The sequence below is a fragment of the Manis javanica genome, chromosome 15 (assembly GCF_040802235.1).
Source record: "Manis javanica isolate MJ-LG chromosome 15, MJ_LKY, whole genome shotgun sequence".
Classification (NCBI taxonomy): Eukaryota; Metazoa; Chordata; class Mammalia; order Pholidota; family Manidae; genus Manis; species Manis javanica.
This window is the reverse complement of record NC_133170.1, coordinates 73,485,392-73,505,872: the sequence shown is the minus strand read 5'-3', so window position 1 is coordinate 73,505,872 and position 20,481 is coordinate 73,485,392. Positions and strand designations below refer to the sequence as shown.

The following is a 20,481-nucleotide window of genomic DNA, read 5'->3' as shown; positions in this document are numbered from 1 at the left end:
CCTCTCAGGAGATTTTGAATCAACCCACTTCCCCCAAACAAAACAATAGCTTCGGAATATTTTTGAATAATGCAGCCGTATTCGGTATCTGCTTCATCCAAAACGGCGAACAAGCCTGCTTTCCTCGCCAAATAGGAACTGGAGCTGAATTCAGGAAAAAGGGAAGGAGAAAACGTTCCCTTGCGCCCCGCCTCCGCGAGGGTCCCCGGTGAGCCCCCAAGCCAGCGGCCTCCGAGCCTAGACGCCTGGTCGCGTCCCCGCGCGCCGCGCTTCCTCTCCCAAACCGCGCGCCCCCTTGCAGCCGGCGCCGCTAGGGTTAAAAGTTACCTCTCGGTTTCTTCTGCCTGCAGCCCCCCCCCCCCGGGGGCCGGATGATGTAACCCCCCTCCCCGCGCCCTCCCCGCCCCCCTCCACCATGTGACACTTTAATTAATAATAGCGCCGTCAGCACAACAAACGCACAACACAAGGAGAAACTTGGTGTCCAGGGGAGGCCCCCGGCGACTGGAGCGCGGCGGAGACAGGCGCGGTGGCCGGAGGGAGCGGAGGCGAGGGGCGGCCGGAGCGCGGGGAGGGAGTCAGGCCAGCGGCCATGTGCCCGTGCCCCCTGCACCGCGGCCGCGGGCCCCCGGCCGTGTGCGCCTGCAGCGCGGGCCGCCTGGGTCTGCGCTCGTCCGCTGCGCAGCTCACGGCCGCCCGACTCAAGGCGCTCGGCGACGAGCTGCACCAGCGCACCATGTGGCGGCGCCGCGCGCGGAGCCGGAGGGCGCCGGCGCCCGGCGCGCTCCCCACCTACTGGCCCTGGCTGTGCGCGGCCGCGCAGGTGGCGGCGCTGGCGGCCTGGCTGCTCGGCAGGCGGAACTTGTAGGAACGCGGGGCTTCTTGGTGGGGCCGGAGCCGAGACCCAGCCGAGCGATCAACAGGTACGCGAGCGAGCGAGCGACCGCCCGGGCGCGGTGGCACGGGGCTGGCGACGCCGGGCTGGCTGGTGGCGGGAGTGCGGAAAGTTTGGGTTTCGTCTCTTCCCCTATCCCTCTTCCTCTGCTCCCTTCTCTCGTCAGGATCTCCGTCCCCCTCCTATCCAGTCCCTATCCCTCCTTCCCAGTGTCAGGGCCACCGTTTCTGCCCCTTGTCTCCGACTCCTTAAGTGTATTTTGCCACTTCTTCTGGGGAGAGGAGCGGCTTTGGGAGGACTTTAGCCTCCGTCATCCCCACCAGCCCCTCGAGGAGACACACTGCAAGTCAAATGTGCTTGCTATGAGAGTGTACTTACAAGACACGCCGAATAATTATTACCTAACGCGATTTCAGGACAAGTCCCCTGCCCTCCGAGCCGCCTACCGTTCTTAAGTCGTCACCGTCTCCAAACCCCCATCTCCCTACGTGTCACTTCTTCGGTTTCTGTATCCCATTCTCCGGAACACCGAGCGCATCTCACGGCCCCCACCCCCCACCCCCCACCAATCCCCAGGTTTCTGGCTGGCACTTTCTCCCTAAGGCCCGCGCACTTTGCAGTTTTCCTCCGCCCTGACAACTTCTTCACTCCTGCAGTGAGGTGTCCCGTTTAAGCAGTTTGGCCTCCTCTTCACCAGACTGTTGGAGAGGAGACGGGGAAAATGTCCCCAAAGTGGGCTGGGATCCGAGACTCTTAGGGAAACCCCAAGGGGAAGCCTCAGTAAAAGAGGACTTAACAAGAGCTCCTTCTGGGTGCGAGGCCCTGTGGAGCGAGGGAATGTTTGAGAGCCTCCAGTATGCTAGGCACTGAGCGGTGGTGGGGGTGGGGAGTGGGTATCCGGCGGCCTGAGTACTTGATACCAGTGGGAGAAAAGAAGGGTGCTGAACATCTACTGTGCACTAAGTCCTTGGGGTTGGAGAAGTATTGAGCATCAGCTGTGCGCCTGGCACTGCGCTAGGCGCTCTGGGGAGCAAACGTGTAAGGATTGTTTTTCCAGATTCTGGAATAGAGAGGGAAGGCTGCGGAGAATGGTGGGTGGAGAGGATCAAGGCTGAGCCCACCTCAGGTGGGTCTAGAGCCAGAAGGTAAGGTCGAAGGCGAGAAAGCCAGCGGCACCGGGATGCCACGGCCCAAGATGCCGCGCGCTCGGGTCCCAGCCGAGCCCCGCCGTGCACCGCCACCCTGGGAAGCTGGCGTGGCGCCCGCAGGCGAGGCCCGAGCGTCTGCGCCCGCAGGGAAAGGCGGCAGCCGGAGCGTGGGGGGTGGCAGCGCCCGGGGAGCTGCGGGGGTGCGTGGGGTGTGAGCCGGGAGCGCGGGTGACAGATGTCGCGTGGGCCTGCGCAACCCGGGTGCTGGCGAGGAGAAGTGCGCGCTTCGGGGCGCTCTCCGTCCCGTTCCGGAGGTCCCATCCGTTACCCCGCACCGCGGGAAGAGGGGCTGTCCTCGGCTGGAAAGGACCCGGCTGGGGCTGCAACAGCCCAGGAGCGGGAACATTTTGGACAAGCAGTGGGGAGCAGAACAGGGGAGTCAAGCGAGACACGCGAAGCCCAAGGTGTGGAATTTGGAAAAGGGCAGAAAGGTGGGAAGAGAGGGAAAGAAAAAAACGGGTAGCAAAACGGGGGAACAAAGCAAGGTCTGGGGAGCTGGGGAAAAAGAGAAACGGCCTGGAGAACAAGTTGCAAGATAGTGGGAAGGTGTCCTAGGAGGAAAGACTGGAAGCAAGAGGAATCCAGTAGAAATGGGCAGGAGGGCTAGTACTTCGCTTCCTCCGGCCTTGGGGTGCAGGTTAAGGAAGCTCTCCCTTTGACAGGCCGGTGCGGGATGCTGGGCGCCCCACTTGGGGGCAGAGAAAGCCCGGCTAAAGCCGGATTGCGTGTGCTCCCGGGCCGCGAGGAGGCTGCGGGCCAGGAGGTGGCGGAAGCCCCCGCGGGTGCGCGCGGCGGGGACAAAGTGCGCCCCTCTTCTCCCAGGCGGAGCCGGGAGAGGCCCGGGTACCCGTGCAGGGCGGAGAGGAGCTTCACTGGTGCGGCGTCTGCAGGTGATTGTCGCCCGCGGAGTTTATTTCCCCCTTCTCACTCTGCTTCTGGACTCCAAGCCACCTCCTCACCACAGCCCTGGCTTTTCCTTCCACTGGCTGTGTCCCTCCCCGGCGTCTCTAGCAGCCACACCCTCCAAGATTCTGCGCTGACCCCAGGATGCCTCCGCACAGCGTTCCTCCAGCGCCACCCTTCTGTCCCTGGGGACAGCGGTCGAATTGTGCACCACCCCTTTCCTGCGCTGCGGTTCGGGGTTCGCCAGGCGCGCGCTGCCAGCCTCGGTCCCATCCCCACACTCTCCCGGCCGCCTACTACTTGCAGCTGGGCCTTTCTTGTGCTTATGGCTTAATTGGGGGAAACCCATCTTCTCCCAGCCTCTGGTTAAGTTAGGAAAAAGTGAAAGGAAATCCAGCTTGGAGAAAGACAATTTGTTGAGTTCTGTGTGTGGTCCTCCACTTTTCTCTCCACTCTAGAGGAGAAATGGGAATGCTCACAGATAACTTAGGTGGTGCTGGGAGGCCTGAGTCAGGGAGACAGTTCTCTTAGGCCATAAGGGTGAGCTTAGCTATGTGCAGGACAATTTCACCCAATTTGTTTTGAGCCCCTACTGTGAGCCAGCAGTGCTTTTCTCAGAAGTCCATTGTAAAAACAAAACAAAACCTGAGTCTCAGTTTTCCCATATGTAAAATGGGAACAATAATAGTACTTTATGCTTAGGTGTTGTCAAGAGGGAAAAATGAATTCATATACAGAAAGCTCTTGAACAGTGCCAGGAGCATAAGAAGTGGATCTAAATGTGCACTATCATGATTATGATTCTGCATTTAGTATCTTTCTTTCCCTACGTAGACATTTTGCCATTGTTAGATGGCAATTCCACACCATTCCTACTTGACCTCTTCGAGAATTAGGGCCATACAGGCCAGGATAGTAAGAGCAGGGCTTAGGGATCAGATGGAATTGGATTCGAGTCCCAGCCTAGGAATTTGCTGGCAGTGTGACCTTGGGTAAGAACCATAACCTCTCTGAGCCTTTATCTGTAAACAGGAGCTGTACCTCTTTGAGGGCTGTTGGGAAGATGATAGAAGAGCATCATTTAAAGTGGCCAGTGCAGTGCCTGGCACTTAGTTCACTCATCAGAGGATGTGAAATGGTTAATGCCATTATTACTATTTCAAAGGGGAAACTGAGGCAGAGCTACCTGAGTTGTCCCAAAGTATCAGTGGCAAAGTCAGAAATGGAATTGGAGATTCTGTTTTTGAGGGTCCTCATCATGCAGCACCCCCATGACTTGGGGGGTGCAGGGGAGGCAGCAGCAAGCAGAGGGGTTGGTGAGCTGTGAATTCCTGCACTAGAGATTCCCTTTCTGAGAGAGCCTGGGGGGAGGCTCCTTGAAGGCTGGGGAGGCCAAGAGGAAAATGGGTGTGATTTAACCAGTCACTGCTGGAAGATACAGGGGAGAAGGAACAAAAGATGCTTTATGGTGAGTGCTGGCTGGTGGAGGCGTGGGAGGGAGGGAGAAGGGTGCCTTGGGAGGGGCTGGGAGGTAGAGAATGGAGCTGAGGAATCTGGCAGGGAGAGGGGGCCAGAGCTGGGCAGAATCTTGCCTTGGGACTAAAGGGAGAGAGGGGACTCTCCAGGCCCAAGAGGCAACGAGGTGGTCAGCGGCAAGGAAGATAATGGGCCAGCAGGAGCCTGCTTTAATGAATTAATGACAGCCTGGCCTGCCAGCCAGACATGCTAACTGGTTCTTGGCAGGTACTTTGGGGATTAAGTGGTTAAACCTGGAGGCCGCATCCCTCAGGCCTCCCTCCCAGCCGGCGGCACCCCTGCCAGGATTACTTTTAGAGCTTGAAAGCCTAGGGGAGGGGAGGGACCAAGCAGAATGGAAGGAGACAGCTGTTGGGGAGGAACCCCCGGGAAGGGGCCAGATGTGCAGGACCATGGCAGCCTTCCTGCCACATGGTCCCTGTCTGGAGTCGCCTGCTTGCCTATGAGAGGCCAGGGCACAAGTGACTGAGCTGTCAGTGTAAAAAGAGACACACCCAGGGATAATTAAATGCACCCCAGATGTGGGCTGAGTGGATTTGGCAACCTCTGGTTTTTTGAGAACCAGCTTTTCAGACCTATGTTGGGGTAGGGAGGAGTGCAGTGGGCGGTTCTGTTTCCCCTCTGTCATCACGTGTGATAGGCTTTCATGGGAACAATGAGCTGCCCCGTGGTATCCCTAGGCCCTGGTGACTTGCTTGTCACATAGTAGGTGAACAATAACTGTGTGATGAATAAATGAGTCGATCAGAAACCATGCACTGTAAGTATTACTGTTTCCCAAATTCAGCTTCTTTCACTTATTTGGCTCTTAATTATTGAGTGCCTACTGTGTGCAAGTTACTGTGGACACAAGAAGGACCAAGACATAGAAGACTCTGTTCTCATGGAGCCCGTGTTGACAGACAGTTGAGTCAATAAAGATTATTCTGGTTACTACTGCCATGTAACAAATAACTCTGATATATAGTGGCTTAAAACAACTGTTTGGTTAATGCTTTTATACATTCAGACAAAGGTAGGTAATTCAGATAAGGCATAGCAGGGGTGACTTGTCTCTGCTCCAGGCTGGCCAGGGGCTGGCATCTTAAAGGTCTGGCTGTTGATGCTGGGTGCCAGCTGGGGCTGCCAACCACAGCATTTACACTCAGCCTCCCCTTGTGACCTGGACTTCCCCACAGTGTGGCAGCCTTACTGTGGTTGGCCTCCAACCCCGGGACTCAGAACTCCAAAAATCAAGGGTCTGGAGGCCAGGTGAAGGCTTTTGCCTTTTCTGACCCAGCTTCAGAACTCACTTTGGTTAGAAGCAAGTCACAAGCCGGCCCAGATTCAGGGGAGTGGGGTTCGATGCCACACCGTGGGGGAGTGGCAAGGTTCTGGACTAGCACATGGGCCAGGAGAGATCATTGTGACCATCTCCGGAGGATGCAGGGGAACACAGAGATGATTTCAGGAAGTGCCCAGGGAGTGAAGGTCTATGTGAAGATGATGTGGTAGAGCCTGGGGGCTCCTTCCCTGCAGTGCTCAGGGAAGGCCAATCTGAGGAGGAATCAGGGCACCAGTGACTTGAATGACAAGGAGCGAGCCATGTGAAGACCTGCAAGGAAGATGTTCTGGGGAGAGAGGGTAGCAAGTCCGTGGCCTGGAGGTGAGACTGTGTGTTTGAGGAAGAGAAAAATGACTTGAACTTGGTGGAGAAGTCAGAGAGGTAGGCAGGGGCTAGATCAGGCCACCGTAGGGAAGCTGAGTTTTGTTCTAAGCACAACAGGAAGAAGAGGGGAGGAAAAAGCTCAGAAAGGCTTTCCTAAGAAATGGCATAGTGCAGACAGCACATGAGGAGATTTACAAGAGGACAATTAGATGTGATGCAGTAAAGAGGGTTACATGCCATCATGCACTTGTGTGATGCACTGAGTACCAGCTCGGAGCTGGCACTGGGATGCAGGGATGCAGAGATGAACGAGTCCCAGGCCCTGGCCTCAGGTGCTTCTAGACGTCAGGTGCAGGCGACCCTGGCTCTGACCCCTGCCCCAGCTTCTTAGGGAAGTGAACTAGTTCACCTCCTGCCAGGGTCTGAGAGGTCCTGCTGGCTGCACCAGCTCATGATGCCCAATCCTCAGTGCTGTCAGAACATTATGGACACTGGCTGGATTCGCATCACCTAAGAAATTTCACTGTTCAGTTCATCATTGTCTCCCCTCTCTCCTTCCTGTCCTAAACTGGCGCCCCTGCTATTGGGTGGGGGATCTCCATGCTAGCCCACATCAGTGAGATGGATCCTCTTATTACTGCTGGATACCAGGGAAGGAGAAAGCTCCTTTACCCTCCAGAGGGGAGAAAACTGGCTGTTCCGTGAAGTGTTACTATCACTGAACCTTTGTTCCATAGGCCACAGACTCGGGCAAGATGGAATGAATAGCTTGGGAAACTATGAAACATGCCTTTTTTAAAAAGATGGCTTTTTCTTGATTTCAGAAAAATACTACAAGTTCATTATGAAATACTTGGAAAATGTTGAATAAAATAAAATTTTCATTGATTGTTTTTATCTCTACTCACTGTTAACATTTTGATAGGTTTTTTCCCATTTAAAAAAAGTGCATTGATAGGCACTTTAATAAATGGGAATCACTCTGAATATATTCTCTGTAACCTGGTTTTTTCATTATACTATAGACATTTCTCATGCCTTCTAAGATTTTCTTACAGGTTGCTTGTATTTCATTATTTGGCTGTTCTATCCTTTGCCTCCCAATGTGCTGCTGTTGGACATTTAGATGGTTTCCAAGATGATGAGGACATCCTCATGTGTAGCTCATTGGGCACCTCACAGGTGATTTTCTTAAAAATGCCCACAAGTAGAATTTTGATATTAAAGCCTGTATAAACATTCGTTTATTAAAAAGGTTATCTAAAGAGTGTAAAATCTTGTGGTAAAGGCCCAGAAGCACTTTCTAAACAAATGCTGCCATTTATTCCCACTTCTCATTCATGTCACTGCCTCTGCACATCATGTGGTTCTCAGTTTGGCTCTTGAGTTGGCTGTTACCATCCTCAGCTCAATCTGTGTTGTGGAATGTTCCATGCAGACTGCACCTCTAGCCATTGTGGGAGTGCATAAGAGTGCAGATGGCTTCTTGCATGCCCATCCCAGGTTCAAGTAAAGGCTCCCAGTCACAGAGATGGTTCTAGGAATTTGGAAAGCCTCCCTACCTGCTTGGCTGTATGTGTGACTAGGGCACAGCCATGTACCATGTTTACCTGATATTCTCAGATCTAGCACATGGTACTTAATACTTACTGTAGGATGCTAACATACTAATGATGGGGAAACTCAGATACCGTGCCTTGTGGGAGGCTTCAGAGAATAGGAATGTAGGAGCAATGGGATGGTTGTAAGAAGAGGTACCATTTTCAAAGACAGCCAAGGTTTAAAATATTTTAACCTGTTGGCACACTATGGGGCTGAACTCTTGATTCAGAAAATTTAACTACTGGTCAATATATATATATATTTTTTAACTGGTCAGTATTTGTCTCATTCACCCAGATTTTATGCTAAGGCAAAACAGCCTGGTGGAAGATGACATGAACTTTGGAGTCAGGTTAACTTTTAGATTAGGTCCCAATCTGCCATCTACCAGGTGTGTGACCTTAGGCATGTCCCTTTACCTTCGGAGCAATGTGAGGCACGTCGCTGATGTTAAGAAGATGGTAGAAAATAGTAAAGGATAGCGTGGGATGTGTGTTGTTCTGACCTGGTATAAAATTCAGTCTGTGGGGTGGTGAGGACTCAGAGGGGCCTTTTGTTTAAAGGAGGTGCTGATCCTGCCTCCTCTGCTCTGGCTCACCACAGCCTGGTTAAGCCCCTGCACCAAGGCTGGTAGAAGCTTCAGGACAGGACTTCCCAACCTGGTGATACTCGCCTCCAGGTCCCGTGAGGGCACCAATCATGTATAGTTTTTTGCCCATTGTTGTATCCCAGCCCTTTGCAAGGTAACCGACACAGAGTGGGCATTTACTAATGACTGACTGAATGGACAAATGAATGAATGAATTTGGAGGAGGCCTCAGGGAACCCCCAGAAATCACACATACAATTAGCTGATATCATATTCCTGTGTTTCCCTTCACCAGAGATAGGAAAGCCATAACTCTGTTCCGATTCACAAAAGATCTATGACCCCAAAAGGTCACATTCTAGAAACAGCCAGAACTAGACAGGACTTTGGAGACCACCTAACCCAACTGCCTCACTTTACAGATAGGTAAACTGAGGCACTGAGCAGCTATTGAGGGTTAAGATGAGGTGGGCTGAAATGCCAGCTGACTCTAGAGTGTCTGAGTGTGGAGGCAATGTTGCAACCTGGTGGTCTCCTAGCTGAATTTGGCCTACAGTTGAGTTTTGTTTGACGTGTGTATTTTTTTTCCACCCAACAGTTAAACATCAGGCCCTTTCATGTAGGAGCCTGCATTTTCAGTTTCTCTTGAAAACAAAACAAAGAACAAAACTAAAGGTAAGTATCAGAAATCCCTTTAGATGGGAAGCAAACCCTCTGGTGATCACAGCACCCCTGGCACACTTTATTGAGCTCATTAAATTTGCAATGCGATTTAGGTGCGTCCTTTGGTGCACATACCACCCATATACATATCCTATTTTAAGTAAGTGAGATCATACTGTTCATGCTGTTTGTGATCTGCTTTTACCCCACTAAAAATAGATGGCTGACATCTTCCCATGTCAAGGAAGAAATGTTTTCATCATCCTTTTTAATGGTTGCATGGTGTTCCATTGTTAGGTGGACCATGATTTATTTACCTGGTCACCTCCCCAGGGACATTTATACTACTTCCCATTATCAGATGGTGTAAAAGAGATGTAGTGAACATTTTGTTTGGACAGCTTTGCAGAAAAAGTGAAGTTCCCAGAGGTGAAGTTGTTGGGTCAAAGAATGTGCATGTGATGATTTGTGATATATGTGGCAAGATTGCTGTGCTGGGCCACGGCCTCCCAGCTCTCAGTGCTCTTCCTTCTGGAATTCAGGCTGGTTTGGCATTCAAGGCCCACGCACCAGAAGTTCATATTGGTCAGGACCTCTCTACACAGACTTTACGTAATCAATATCTACTCACCAACAGCATTGATGACTACTCACTGATAGCATTGATAACTACCAATAACATTCATTGATAACTATTCACAGACAGCATTGGTAAGTACTCAATGATAGCGTTCACTGATAACTACTAATAGCACTTATTGGTCACTGCGCACTGATGGCATTGACAATGACTGATGGCCCTGATAACTACTTACAGATAGTGGAGGCCTGGGCAGAGGGGAGTCACACTTCTTCCAGGAGCTGCCAAATGGCCTCTCCCCTTCTTGCACGCTCGTCTAGCCTTGCTCCTTCAGTCCCCTTACCACCAGCTCCTTGGCACCCAGCTTCCTAACTGGGCAGCACAAAATGCACAGATGGAGATTCAGGTGATGACAAAGACCAGCAATGCCTTCCTCCGTCCAGGAGTATCTGCACAGAGACTTCTGTCTCCATGATTCTTAGGTTCTAGGGCCCACTGCGGGCGCTATCTGAGCCCCATGGTCAGAATCAACCCACTGAAACCAGAGATGGAGAAGTGGGAAGCTGCCACATCGTTCCCCTGCTCATCCACCTACCGTCAGCTCAGCAGGTTGACTGGGGCACCTGCCATGTGCCGAGCATTGTGCTGCGCTCTGGGGACATAATGTGGTGGGGGAGAGACTCAGTGTCTGTAATGCACAGAAAATATTCTGGGATGCTTAGGGGTGGAGTGAAGGGTGCTTTCCCTTTAATTTCTCTATCCTCCTCTGCTGTTTGGAGTTGCAATGCATCACTTGTGCAAACAGCCAGAGCAAAAACAGTATTTTTTTTGAATTAAAAATTGTGAGCCCCTAGGAAGGAACCCAAGAGTCCTAAGTCTTTTCAGATAGAGGGAAAAGGGAGTGAGCCTCTCTTTCCTGGATCTAATGCTCTGTGGGGTTCACACGTCACAGCTTTCTACCTGTCAGGAGCAATGGGATGGTTGTAAGAAGAGGTACCATTTCAAAGATAGCCAAGGTTTAAAATATTTTAACCTGTTGGCACACTATGGGGCTGAACTGTTGATTCAGAAAATTTAACTACTGGTCAATATTTTTTTTTTTTTTTTTTACTGGTCAATATTTGTCTCATTCACCCAGATTTTATGCTAAGGCAAAACAGCCTGGTGGAAGATGACATGAATTTTGGAGTCAGGTTAACTTTTAGATTAGGTCCCACCTAATCTAAACAGGGGGAGCATTGCCACCCAGGGAGGCAGGACCCTGAGGTTTCATGTTCTCCCCTCCACCTGCCTGCCTCCTCCATGCAGTGGGTAAAAAGTGGAAATAGGGACATTTTTAAAAAGGCATTTTGTTAGTCTCCTTAGTTGCAGGCTTTGGTTGTGAGTCAGCATTTGGGGAAGTTCTTAATGAGCCAAGTTTGAGGAACAACATCCCAGGGGCAGGATAGAGGCTCATGGGGGTGATGGACTTCATGTTTTTAAATAATTTGAAACTGTACAATTACTACTTGTTCCTTGCAAAGAAAAAAAAAGTCAAAAAACCATAAATGGTACACATAAAGTACAGCTGACCCTGAACAACACGGAGAGGGCAGGGTTAGGTGTGCCGGCTGCCTATACAGTTGAATATCTGGATATAACTTGACACCCCAAAAATGTAACTACTAATAGCCTGTTAACTGGAAGCCTCGCTGATAATATAAACAGATTAACACATATTTTGTATGTTTTGTGTATTACATACTGTATTCTTACAGTGAAATAAGTTAGAGAAAAGAAAATGGTTTTTGAAATTGTCACAAATCTCCAAGAAATCTACAATATATTTACTGAAAGACATCTGTGTATAAGTGAACCAGTGCAGTTCAAATCCGTGTTGTTCAGGGGTCAACTGTGTATAAAGTAAAGGACTGGAAGTGTTCTTTTACTCTGTCCCCAAAGCCACTCCCATGGGGCAACCCAGTCTAGAATGTGGAATAATAACAGTAATAGTAACAGTATTATAATAATAGTAATAGTAACAGCAAATGCAGACCTTACTATGTGTTGAACTTCTAAGTGCCTCACATATGTTAATATTTTTAGTTTTCACATCAGCACAATGAGATTCACTATTATTTGCCCCTTTTCCATATAAGGAGACCCAGAGAGGTTAACAACTGGCCCAAGGTCACACAGCTTTTAAGTGTCTGAATCAAGATTTCAACTCAGTCATTGGGCTTCAAAGTCTGTGTTCTTAACCATTACACCATTTTGCCTTTTCACCACATTATATCTGTATATATAGATATCCATACATGTGTGTGTACACACATATACATAAATATTTTCATTACAGGGAAGAAGATGGGAGATCATGTTATTTGGCCATTTTCTCTTTCCAGTTAAGAATCATGGGCATCTTTGTGTCTCAGCACATTTAGATCTACCTCTTTCTAATAAGCATGGACCTTAGTTTGTTAATCAGTCTCTTCTTGATGGACACATTTGGTTGTTTCCAAATTGCTGCTATGATAAATGAAGCTGGAGAGAACATCCTTGAACACACGTATGTGACTACCTAGCCTCAGGTGTCTCAGTTAAGATTCCCCAAAGCATATGCACAGGCCCACTCTCTGATTGTGGATGTGGTGACAGTGTCCACTGGCTGTGCAGAAGCTTGCTTCCGATGTTCATCTTTCACGATGGACATCAACCTACAACCAACATACAGCAGGTGTGGGAATTTGCCCATTTAGCAGCCCTGGGAAACCCTTAGAAAGACTCATTTTGGGCTCAGTGATTTGCAGGGAGGAAAAGTGGAAATCAGTTGCTGGTTCTACCTAGTTTTTCAAGAAAATGCCATTCCTTTCATGGAGGCACTTGACCACAGCTTTAAAATACAGTTTCTCTTCTCTCCTGATGCTGTTATTTTCTCTTCATACTGTGCATTCAACTCACATGTAAACATAACCTCAATCGCCATAACTTTGAGATGCTGGTGACCGCAGTCCTCTGTTTGAGCCACCTTGTACCTTACTCAGGCCACTTCCCCACCTAAATGATCCTTCCTTCTTCCAAATATTGAAAAAATATGTACATGTATCTCCAAGGCCCAGGTCAAATCTTGCTTCCTTTGTGAAGCTTTCCTGGTGAGCGTGTTGCATCCTGACTTCTGGGCCATAAATACACCTGCAGATAATAAGTCTTCTAGTGTACTGGCCTCTGGTATGCATGTCTGCCAGGAAGACTAGAGGCACATGGAAGGCAGGCATTGGGCCTTATCTGGTACAGAGAACAATGCTTAGCACAAAGTCAACACACTCAATAGCATGTAGTAGGTGCTTAGTAAACATGGTTACAAGAGGCCAGCTTTTATAAACTGAATCGAGTGTGTCTATCAATTGAGTTGATGTGTGACTGTGAGTCAGTATTCTGTGAAAACAGCTCCTACTGGGTTTGCTCCTTTGTGCTGCAGGGGAATCAGGGGACAGGGGTGCTGCAGAGGCCTTTGGCCACCATCTAAGCATGTTCAGAGCAAAAGGTTTTAAGTTGCTGACTCAGAACCTTTTAACTGTCAGGTAAAGTTCATTGTGGAGTCCCTGTGATTAGGACTCACCTCTTTTGTGAAGTCATAGGTATTGCTGAGGGTCCAAGTAAGAGGCCAGAAAGTACCCCTAAGGTGAGGAATTAGAGAAGGATTTAGTCAAGGTGTGGACAGGGTTTAGGAAACCAATGAGATGTAAGGCAGTACCCTAGGGCAGGCAACACTGCCCTGGCCTGAAGGGGTGAGGACAGGATATGGGACTTGGGCCCTGAAGGGAGTCTGGAGCCCAAGCAGAGAGCTGCCCGACAGGCGGGCAGATTGGAGAACAGGAGCTGGGGAATAAATACCCTGGTGGTGCGGTCCCATCTGTTGACCAGACCTGGCAGGAAGCCAGAGGCAGAGGGAGCCTGTTGGTGTGCTCATCCTGGCAGTGTCCTGGCCTTCTACCCTGGAGGTCATGAAGTGATCTCTCTCCCACTTTCTTTCCTACGCCACTCGGTGTGTGATACCCACGGCAGTTCTTATACCACTTGCTTTAGAGAAACGTGTGGAATGTTTTGATCTCCTTGCTCATTTGCAGCCCCTGCCACCTCTCCAACCTCACCCTCCCAGGCCCCATGGCGCAGTCTTTGCTGAGCCCCCAGATCCCCTAACCTAGCAGTATTTCACTCCTCTGTCCTTGTCCTGTTGTCTCCCTTCCCCTTTTCCCTTCCCCCATCTCTCCCTTCCCCTCTTCCTCCGCCTTCTGATAGAGTTCACCTACAACAAAAATCCATCCTTTTAGAATGCATGAGTCCATGGTTTTTATTATATTTCCAGAATTGTGCAACCATTCCCACAATCAATTTTAGCGCATTTTTGTTTCCCCAACAGAAACCCTGTACCCATTAGCAGTCACTTTCCAGTCCCTCCCCAACCCCCCAGCCCCAGTCAACCACTAAGCTACCTTCTGCCTCTAAAGATGTGTCTCTTGTGGACATTTCATATACATGGATTCATACACTAGGTGGCTTTTTGTGTCTGTTTTCTTTCACTCAGCATCATAACTTCAAGGAGCACGCATAGTGTAAAGTGTGTCAGTGTGTTACGCCTTTTTACGGCCAAGTAATATTCCATTGTAGGGAAACAGCCCATTTTATTTATCAGTTGATGGACATTTGGGTTGTTTCCTCTTTTTTGGCTACCATGGATAACGCTGCTATGGACATTTATGCACAAGTTTTTGTATGGATATATGCCTTTGATTCTCTTGGGTATGTACTGTCTTTTCTGCCCTGATTCATCTTATCCTGGCTAATTCCCTGGCATCCTTCAGGACTCAGCAGGGGTCTGCCTCTTTCCCCAAGAGCTCTCCCTGACTCCCCCTCTCCTGCATATGCTGCCTCTTTTCTGGGCTCCCATAGTCTGTTTACTCAGACTGCATGATCCTCATGTGACACTGCTATTATCAATTTCTTCCCATCTTCCTCTCTTGGCCTCTGAGCCCCTTAAGGGCAAAAACTGTCATCAGATCTGTTACACCTAGTAGGGTACTTGTTTGTTTGAAAATGAATGAATAGTCCTGATTTGGAGGAGAAAAATAAAGGCTTTACATTTTCTTTTTTAATCACAGAAGATGCTTATGTAAACATCTAGGTCTTTAAACAGAGATGGGTGTATACATGTGTGTGTGTGTGTGTGTGTGTGTGTGTGAGAGAGAGAGAGAGAGAGAGAGAGAGAGAGAGAGAGAGAGAGAGAGAGAGAGAGAGAGAGAAAGAGAGAGAACGTGAATGTTAGGGAAGGCTGCTATATGGACAGAGTTTCAGGGGTGAATATTAAGACTAGCTTTTGGGGAACCTTTCCTCCAAAATCAGAGCCTTGTATCTAGCAGCTGTCCCCCATCCCCCTCCATCTCCCAACATCCGGGACCCAAGGCACTGATGTCATCCCCATGACTGTGCATGTGCTCACTGACCGAAATACAAATCTTTATTTCTGCAGGTTGGTGAAAACCCTGTGTCCTTGGAGAAAGCTGGTTCCCGTTTTCCTGAGGGGGAGCTCAGAGCTTGAACGGCCGTGGTTGGCACTTCGAGAAGGAAGTGGAGAATAAAGACGGCGCCTGGAGCAATAGTAGCAACGTGGAATGGGACTGGGGAAGCCCTTTGGATATCCAGCTGCAGAAACAGACACCCCAATGCTATTTACATACAGCTCTATATATAAAAAAATATGAATATTACTATTCAGTGCATGCCTTGTCGAGGACGTGGTCCTCTCCCTTTTCTGCACCTTCTGATGTGAACTTTGATAGTCTTTCATGTCTGGGGCACCGGAAGAGAGCTTATTGTGTACCTAGAAAATCTGCAAAGACTGGTGGGAATTAGCCTCAGAGTTGACCAGTTGGGAGGGATACTGGTAGAGGAAGAGGCGAAATTGCAAAAGGCAAAATGGAAAGAAAAAAAGACAGGAGGGCTTGGGGCCAGTTTTGTAGGGGCAGTCTGGGATGACTGCATTCATAAAGTCTTGACAAGTCCTCGCCTCTCTCTCTGCACCTAGCTAGCTAGTTAGTACCACTGTCACATCAAGACAAATGGGATTTCTTCTCCCTACCAATCTGGCGTCTCTGGTGCTTCACCTCAATCTTGCTGGTGCTGCCATGGGTTTCTATTGCCAGACCCGCAAGGCCAAGGGACGAGAGATTTCTATTTTGCTGTTTTGGATTCTCTTTTTAAAGGGAGGAGTTGCAAAAGTGCCACTTGAGAGTTTCTTCTCTTTCTCTGTGGGGATAAATATCCAGAGGTGTTTTGGGGCAAATGCTAGGGTCTAGAAGTGGGGGAGGGGACGGCATTGAGTGGCATGATGGTTATGAGGTGGAAAGCTGACCTCGTATGTGACTTGTTTCCTACTTCCTCCACTCGCGCAAAAGTGTCCTGGGAATTCAGCCCATGGCCTCCCCCACTTCCCATGGGGATTTCAGGGCTTAGGTTTTATGCATTAAAGAGCCAAGAAATGGCTACATTCTGGTCAAGGGTGATTTATAAGCAAGGGACATTGGGGGAGGGAGCAGGTCATTTAAATGAAATGCACCAGCATCTAACTGACTGACAGAGGGTCTGATCTCTCCCCCCCAAGGATAAGCTATTTTCAGAAGTTTCTAGAAGGGCTAAAAAAAGATGTGTGCTGGACAGAGACTTGGCTGCAAAGACTCTACAGGGAGCAGTGATTATTTTTTGCTTTTGGTTAAAAAAAAATTCAACGAACACAGGTATTCCTCTATACAGGGTATCACACTGCCTTCTGCAAAGCTGAGATGGTGAGGCATCAAGCTGCAGGTTCAGACTATCATTCTCCAAGGCTGGATATGCAGGTCACCACCAGTTACCTACAGACGGGGGTCCGCTGGGCTGGTTAGCAGACACCCTTCCAGTTCTAAGAAGCCAGCAGAAGGATCACCATTATTAAGTTGACATGGGGCTGAAATGGGAATATTCCCCAGAGGCTTTGCTAACAATTCCCAAGACCTTTAGAATGCAGGACCTTTCAGTTACGGCAAGTGGGGAAATGTCTTTTTTTCTTTTTTAAAACCCATGCCTTATGTTTTCCTAAATAGCCCTTTAAAGAAAAATGCAACTCCAACACCGCTAAAGTTCAGGGCAGCCTATCTGCCACCCCACCCCACAGACAGCTCTGAACTCAGCAAGGTGAAGTGTGCTTCCTCTCATGGCTGGAGCCCTTCCCTCAGTCATGATGATAGGGGATGGGTGCGCAGCGTCTGCGGGGAGCAGCAAACAGCATCCTCACCAAGCCATAAACTTAGAGAGGACAAATTAATTAGAATGGTATGAAATACTGCCTTTGCTTCTGTTTCATCACCCTCCGAGTCAGACACTAGTCTTCCCACCTCATCCCGTTTTCTGGGGAGAGGTTTTCATCACTGTGGTTGTATGTGATCACAGCTCTCTGCTGCTTTAAGGCTGCACCTTCAAGACTGGCGGGGACATGCTGACCATCTAGACACAGGGGAAAGGTGAGAGGTCAGAGAATCCCTTTTTCAACGCTGACTTGCCTACTACTTTATGATGTTTCTGCTGGAGAATCCAAACTCCAAATGTTGGGGTTGGTGTTTTGGGCAATTTTGATTTCAATGAAGCCACACTGCTGAGAGAACTGGGTACCCATGACCTCCTGATGGAGCTTTACAGCCAAGTCCCTTGTACATATTATCTTGTATTAATAGAAACCATGTATTTATCTAATCCTGGCTTTTCCTTGCACATCATTAATTTGAGTGCACTTCTCCACTGCCCCGATTTTTGACAAGGGGTTGTTTTTAATGCTTGTTTTTATATGAGATTTGACTTCTTGATGGACATTTGTATTAGGAAATTGAAGCATGATATATATGTATATATTGTCTCCACCGTCTCTCCTGTTGCATTACTTGGATTGCATGAGATAGTGGGGTGGTGTTTTGTTTTAAAAAAAAAATATTTCCACAGTGTGCAAAGTGCTGGCACCATCCCTCCCTCTCTCCCCCGCTTTTCTCCGGCTGCCAAGGAGTCATTGATTTTGATTAGCTTCACTGCAGAGCGTCTGTGAAAAGAGAGAGAGAGGGAGGGAGGCTTTGAAATAAATTTTAAAGAAGACCTCATATCGGGTTTCAGCAGACAGCAGAGAGAGAGAGAGAGAGAGAGAGTGTGTGTGTGTGTGTGTGTGTGTGTCCGTGCAAAGCAGAGGGAGGCCTCTGAGATCATCGTTTAGGTAGCTTGCTACATAATGAAATGAGGAGCAAACCAAAGGGCCTCCTTTCTGATGGTGCTGGTTGCTCTCAGAGGGTGAGGGTTCAGAAGCTGCAGGGATTGGAGCCTCCCGGGACTTCAACATTCCCATTTCAAATTAGATCCATTCCCTTCTGGAAGCTTCTCTCCCCTACCCCATCTCCCAGAAGCAAATAAGATCTCTTTTTCCCTTTTCAGATTGGGGGTTCCATTTCACCTTCCTTTTGGCACTGATGGAGCTGGAGTAACAGGTTTCCTTGGGGGAGGCCCGCTGGCTGTGCTGGCTGCTGTCCATGGTCTAGGTCATGAGGGTCTCTTAGAACCCAATTCCTGTTTGTTTCTTCTTTCACTGGGATACTGGAAACTTCTTTTCCACTTCTTCCAGTGGTCTCGTTTTTTGATTCTTTCTATTTTGATGGGAAAATGGTGATTTATACACTACTGTCACAAAACAATGGTGCCAGACTTTGGTTTCATTTTTCTGACAGTGACAAAATATCACTTTCCCTTGCCAGGAACCTGTAGGAGCCCTGCCTGGATCCTGCACGACTTTGCCATGGTGGACTTTTTGAGTGCCCTTCTGGTATTAGAAGCTGCAGTGACAGCACATGGCTTTTGTTCTTCTGTGTTGATATCAACTCCTTTTCTGAATGTTCCTTAAGTTAATCTGGGGCAATCAGAGAGTCAGAAGCTGGTTGGGGGGTTAGAGGGGACAGGCTAGACACCTGTCCTAGTCCATGGTTGCTGGTGGAGGAAGTTGATGTCAAAAGTATCATTTAAAGCTTAAACCAAAAGTTTATTTTTAAATTTTCAATTAATTCATTCAATACCTATTTGTTGAGCACCTGGGGAGAGACTTTACATATTGATTATGGACAGGCAGCTCTGCTTGGAACCAGACAATGCTAAATGTACCTTTCCAGACTGGTTCCTGGTCTTTAGCAGATTTGTCCGTTCAGCAGTGTGACCCCAGGCCTCGCTGGCAGATTGTCCTGTGGTATTTATTTTTACTAAACGCACACTATCATGAAGGTGATTAAAAAGCCTGCAATCTCAACTCATCCCCACACAAAAAGACTGGTTCTCACTGTTTCACAGTCACAAAAGCCATCATTTATGGATTGCTCAGCCCTCCTGAGCACTGTGCATGTTTTCTGCTCAGTTATTCCTCAGCACCCACTCTGGGAGACAGTCCTGTTATTATTCCCATTTTACAGTTGATGAAGCTGAGGCTCAGAGGGCAACTTAACCTAAGGCTACACAAAGAGTGAAGTGGCTGAGCCTTTGGTCTTAAGTCTGTGTGACCCCACCCACCCCCAAACCCATGAGCTAACTGCCCTGCTACACTCGATTCTTTCCTGAGTCAGTCTCATGGTGTTGCAAGTTCAAGGGCAAACACGCCTGTGGCCCAGCACAGAGCAGAGGAACCTGATTTAGCTCCACTGTAAGGAGTGTTGCATTTGGGGACACCCCAGGACAGGCTAGATGGTTTGGTTGGGGACTTTATGTTTTGGTTCCCAGCCTTTTGTGTTCCTGATTTCTAGAAGGTCCCTAGGAGGAGCCTATCTAATTTGCAAACAGGGTCTGTCTGACTTACTTCCTAGAACACGGGAAGCTTTTCTTACCTCTTCCCTGCCCCTTTCTATACCCGAACCCGCAGGTTCGGTTCCTCTCCTCAAAGTCTTTTGCACTATAAGCACCCAGGAGCCCATGTGTGTGTGGTGGGGATGGCTGTGGAGGTGTCTGGGACCTCAGTGAGGCCTCTGGCTCAGCTGGAGAGGCAATAAACTTGGGGACATTCCATTCTGGGTTCTAACCTTGCTGGTTTGCTGGTTCGTTGTGTGCTCTTTTGTAAGAGGAATTTCGTACCTTGGAGATGCTTTGTACATATTTGTAATGACTTTATTAAAAAACTGGTTTGTGTGCTTCCAGCCATGGGCTTTTGTGTTTTCATTTCCTTCTGGAAGGTTGGTCCCCAGAGACTACATGAGGACCTGGCTGCACACCCCAGCCTTCCTTGGGGCAGAAGGCCACGTACTCACCTTCCTCCTCCGTTGTATTCCGGAGAGCTCCCCAGGGGAAGGGCTGGCTTACAAGAAAGTACCCATTGGTTGGTCAAGAAGCTGGGAGAATCTGCCCAGCATTTCAAGGTCAGTGCACAAACCTATCATTTATGCATAGGACTAGGTAAATAAGCTAATGAGCCTGCAGACTGGTGTCTCCAACTATGGGCAAAGGGGCCACTCTGGGCGGGGTTCTTTCACCGGCACTCACCTGGTCTGACATGGACCCTGAGAGCAAGTTTGAGGCTCTTCCTAAGAATGGCAGGTTAAGGAAAGGTGGTTTTTCTGGATAACAGACCCTTTCTTTTACCTTGGGGACCCATGCCTTCCCCACCGTCAGTCCATGTGAGTTGGGTGGACTCCACCCTCCCATCTCCCTCTGTCCCCGCCACCAGGGCTCAACCCCAACTCAGGCCTGGCTAATACTCTGAGTCCCAAAGACTGAAGTGATTGGTTTGGAGGCAAACCAACGGAGCCGACAGCCTCACGACTCCTGCTGGAGTTTTGGGGA

At 49.1% G+C, this 20,481-nt stretch overlaps 1 protein-coding gene across 1 annotated transcript; it reads left to right on the top strand.

Annotated features, from left to right (window-relative positions):
* Window positions 1-454: 454 nt before the first annotated feature.
* On the top strand, window positions 455-19,840 carry HRK (harakiri, BCL2 interacting protein). Its single transcript, XM_073222855.1, has 2 exons — window positions 455-923; window positions 15,131-19,840. Exon 1 carries the CDS (start codon window positions 593-595, stop codon window positions 866-868), a length of 276 nt encoding a protein of 91 aa, XP_073078956.1. The 5' UTR covers window positions 455-592; the 3' UTR covers window positions 869-923; window positions 15,131-19,840.
* Window positions 19,841-20,481: the final 641 nt, after the last annotated feature.

Excerpts from the sequence above, each read along its gene's own strand:
- HRK (XM_073222855.1), top strand. The coding sequence starts at position 593 with ATGTGCCCGTGCCCCCTGCACCGCGGCCGCGGGCCCCCGGCCGTGTGC.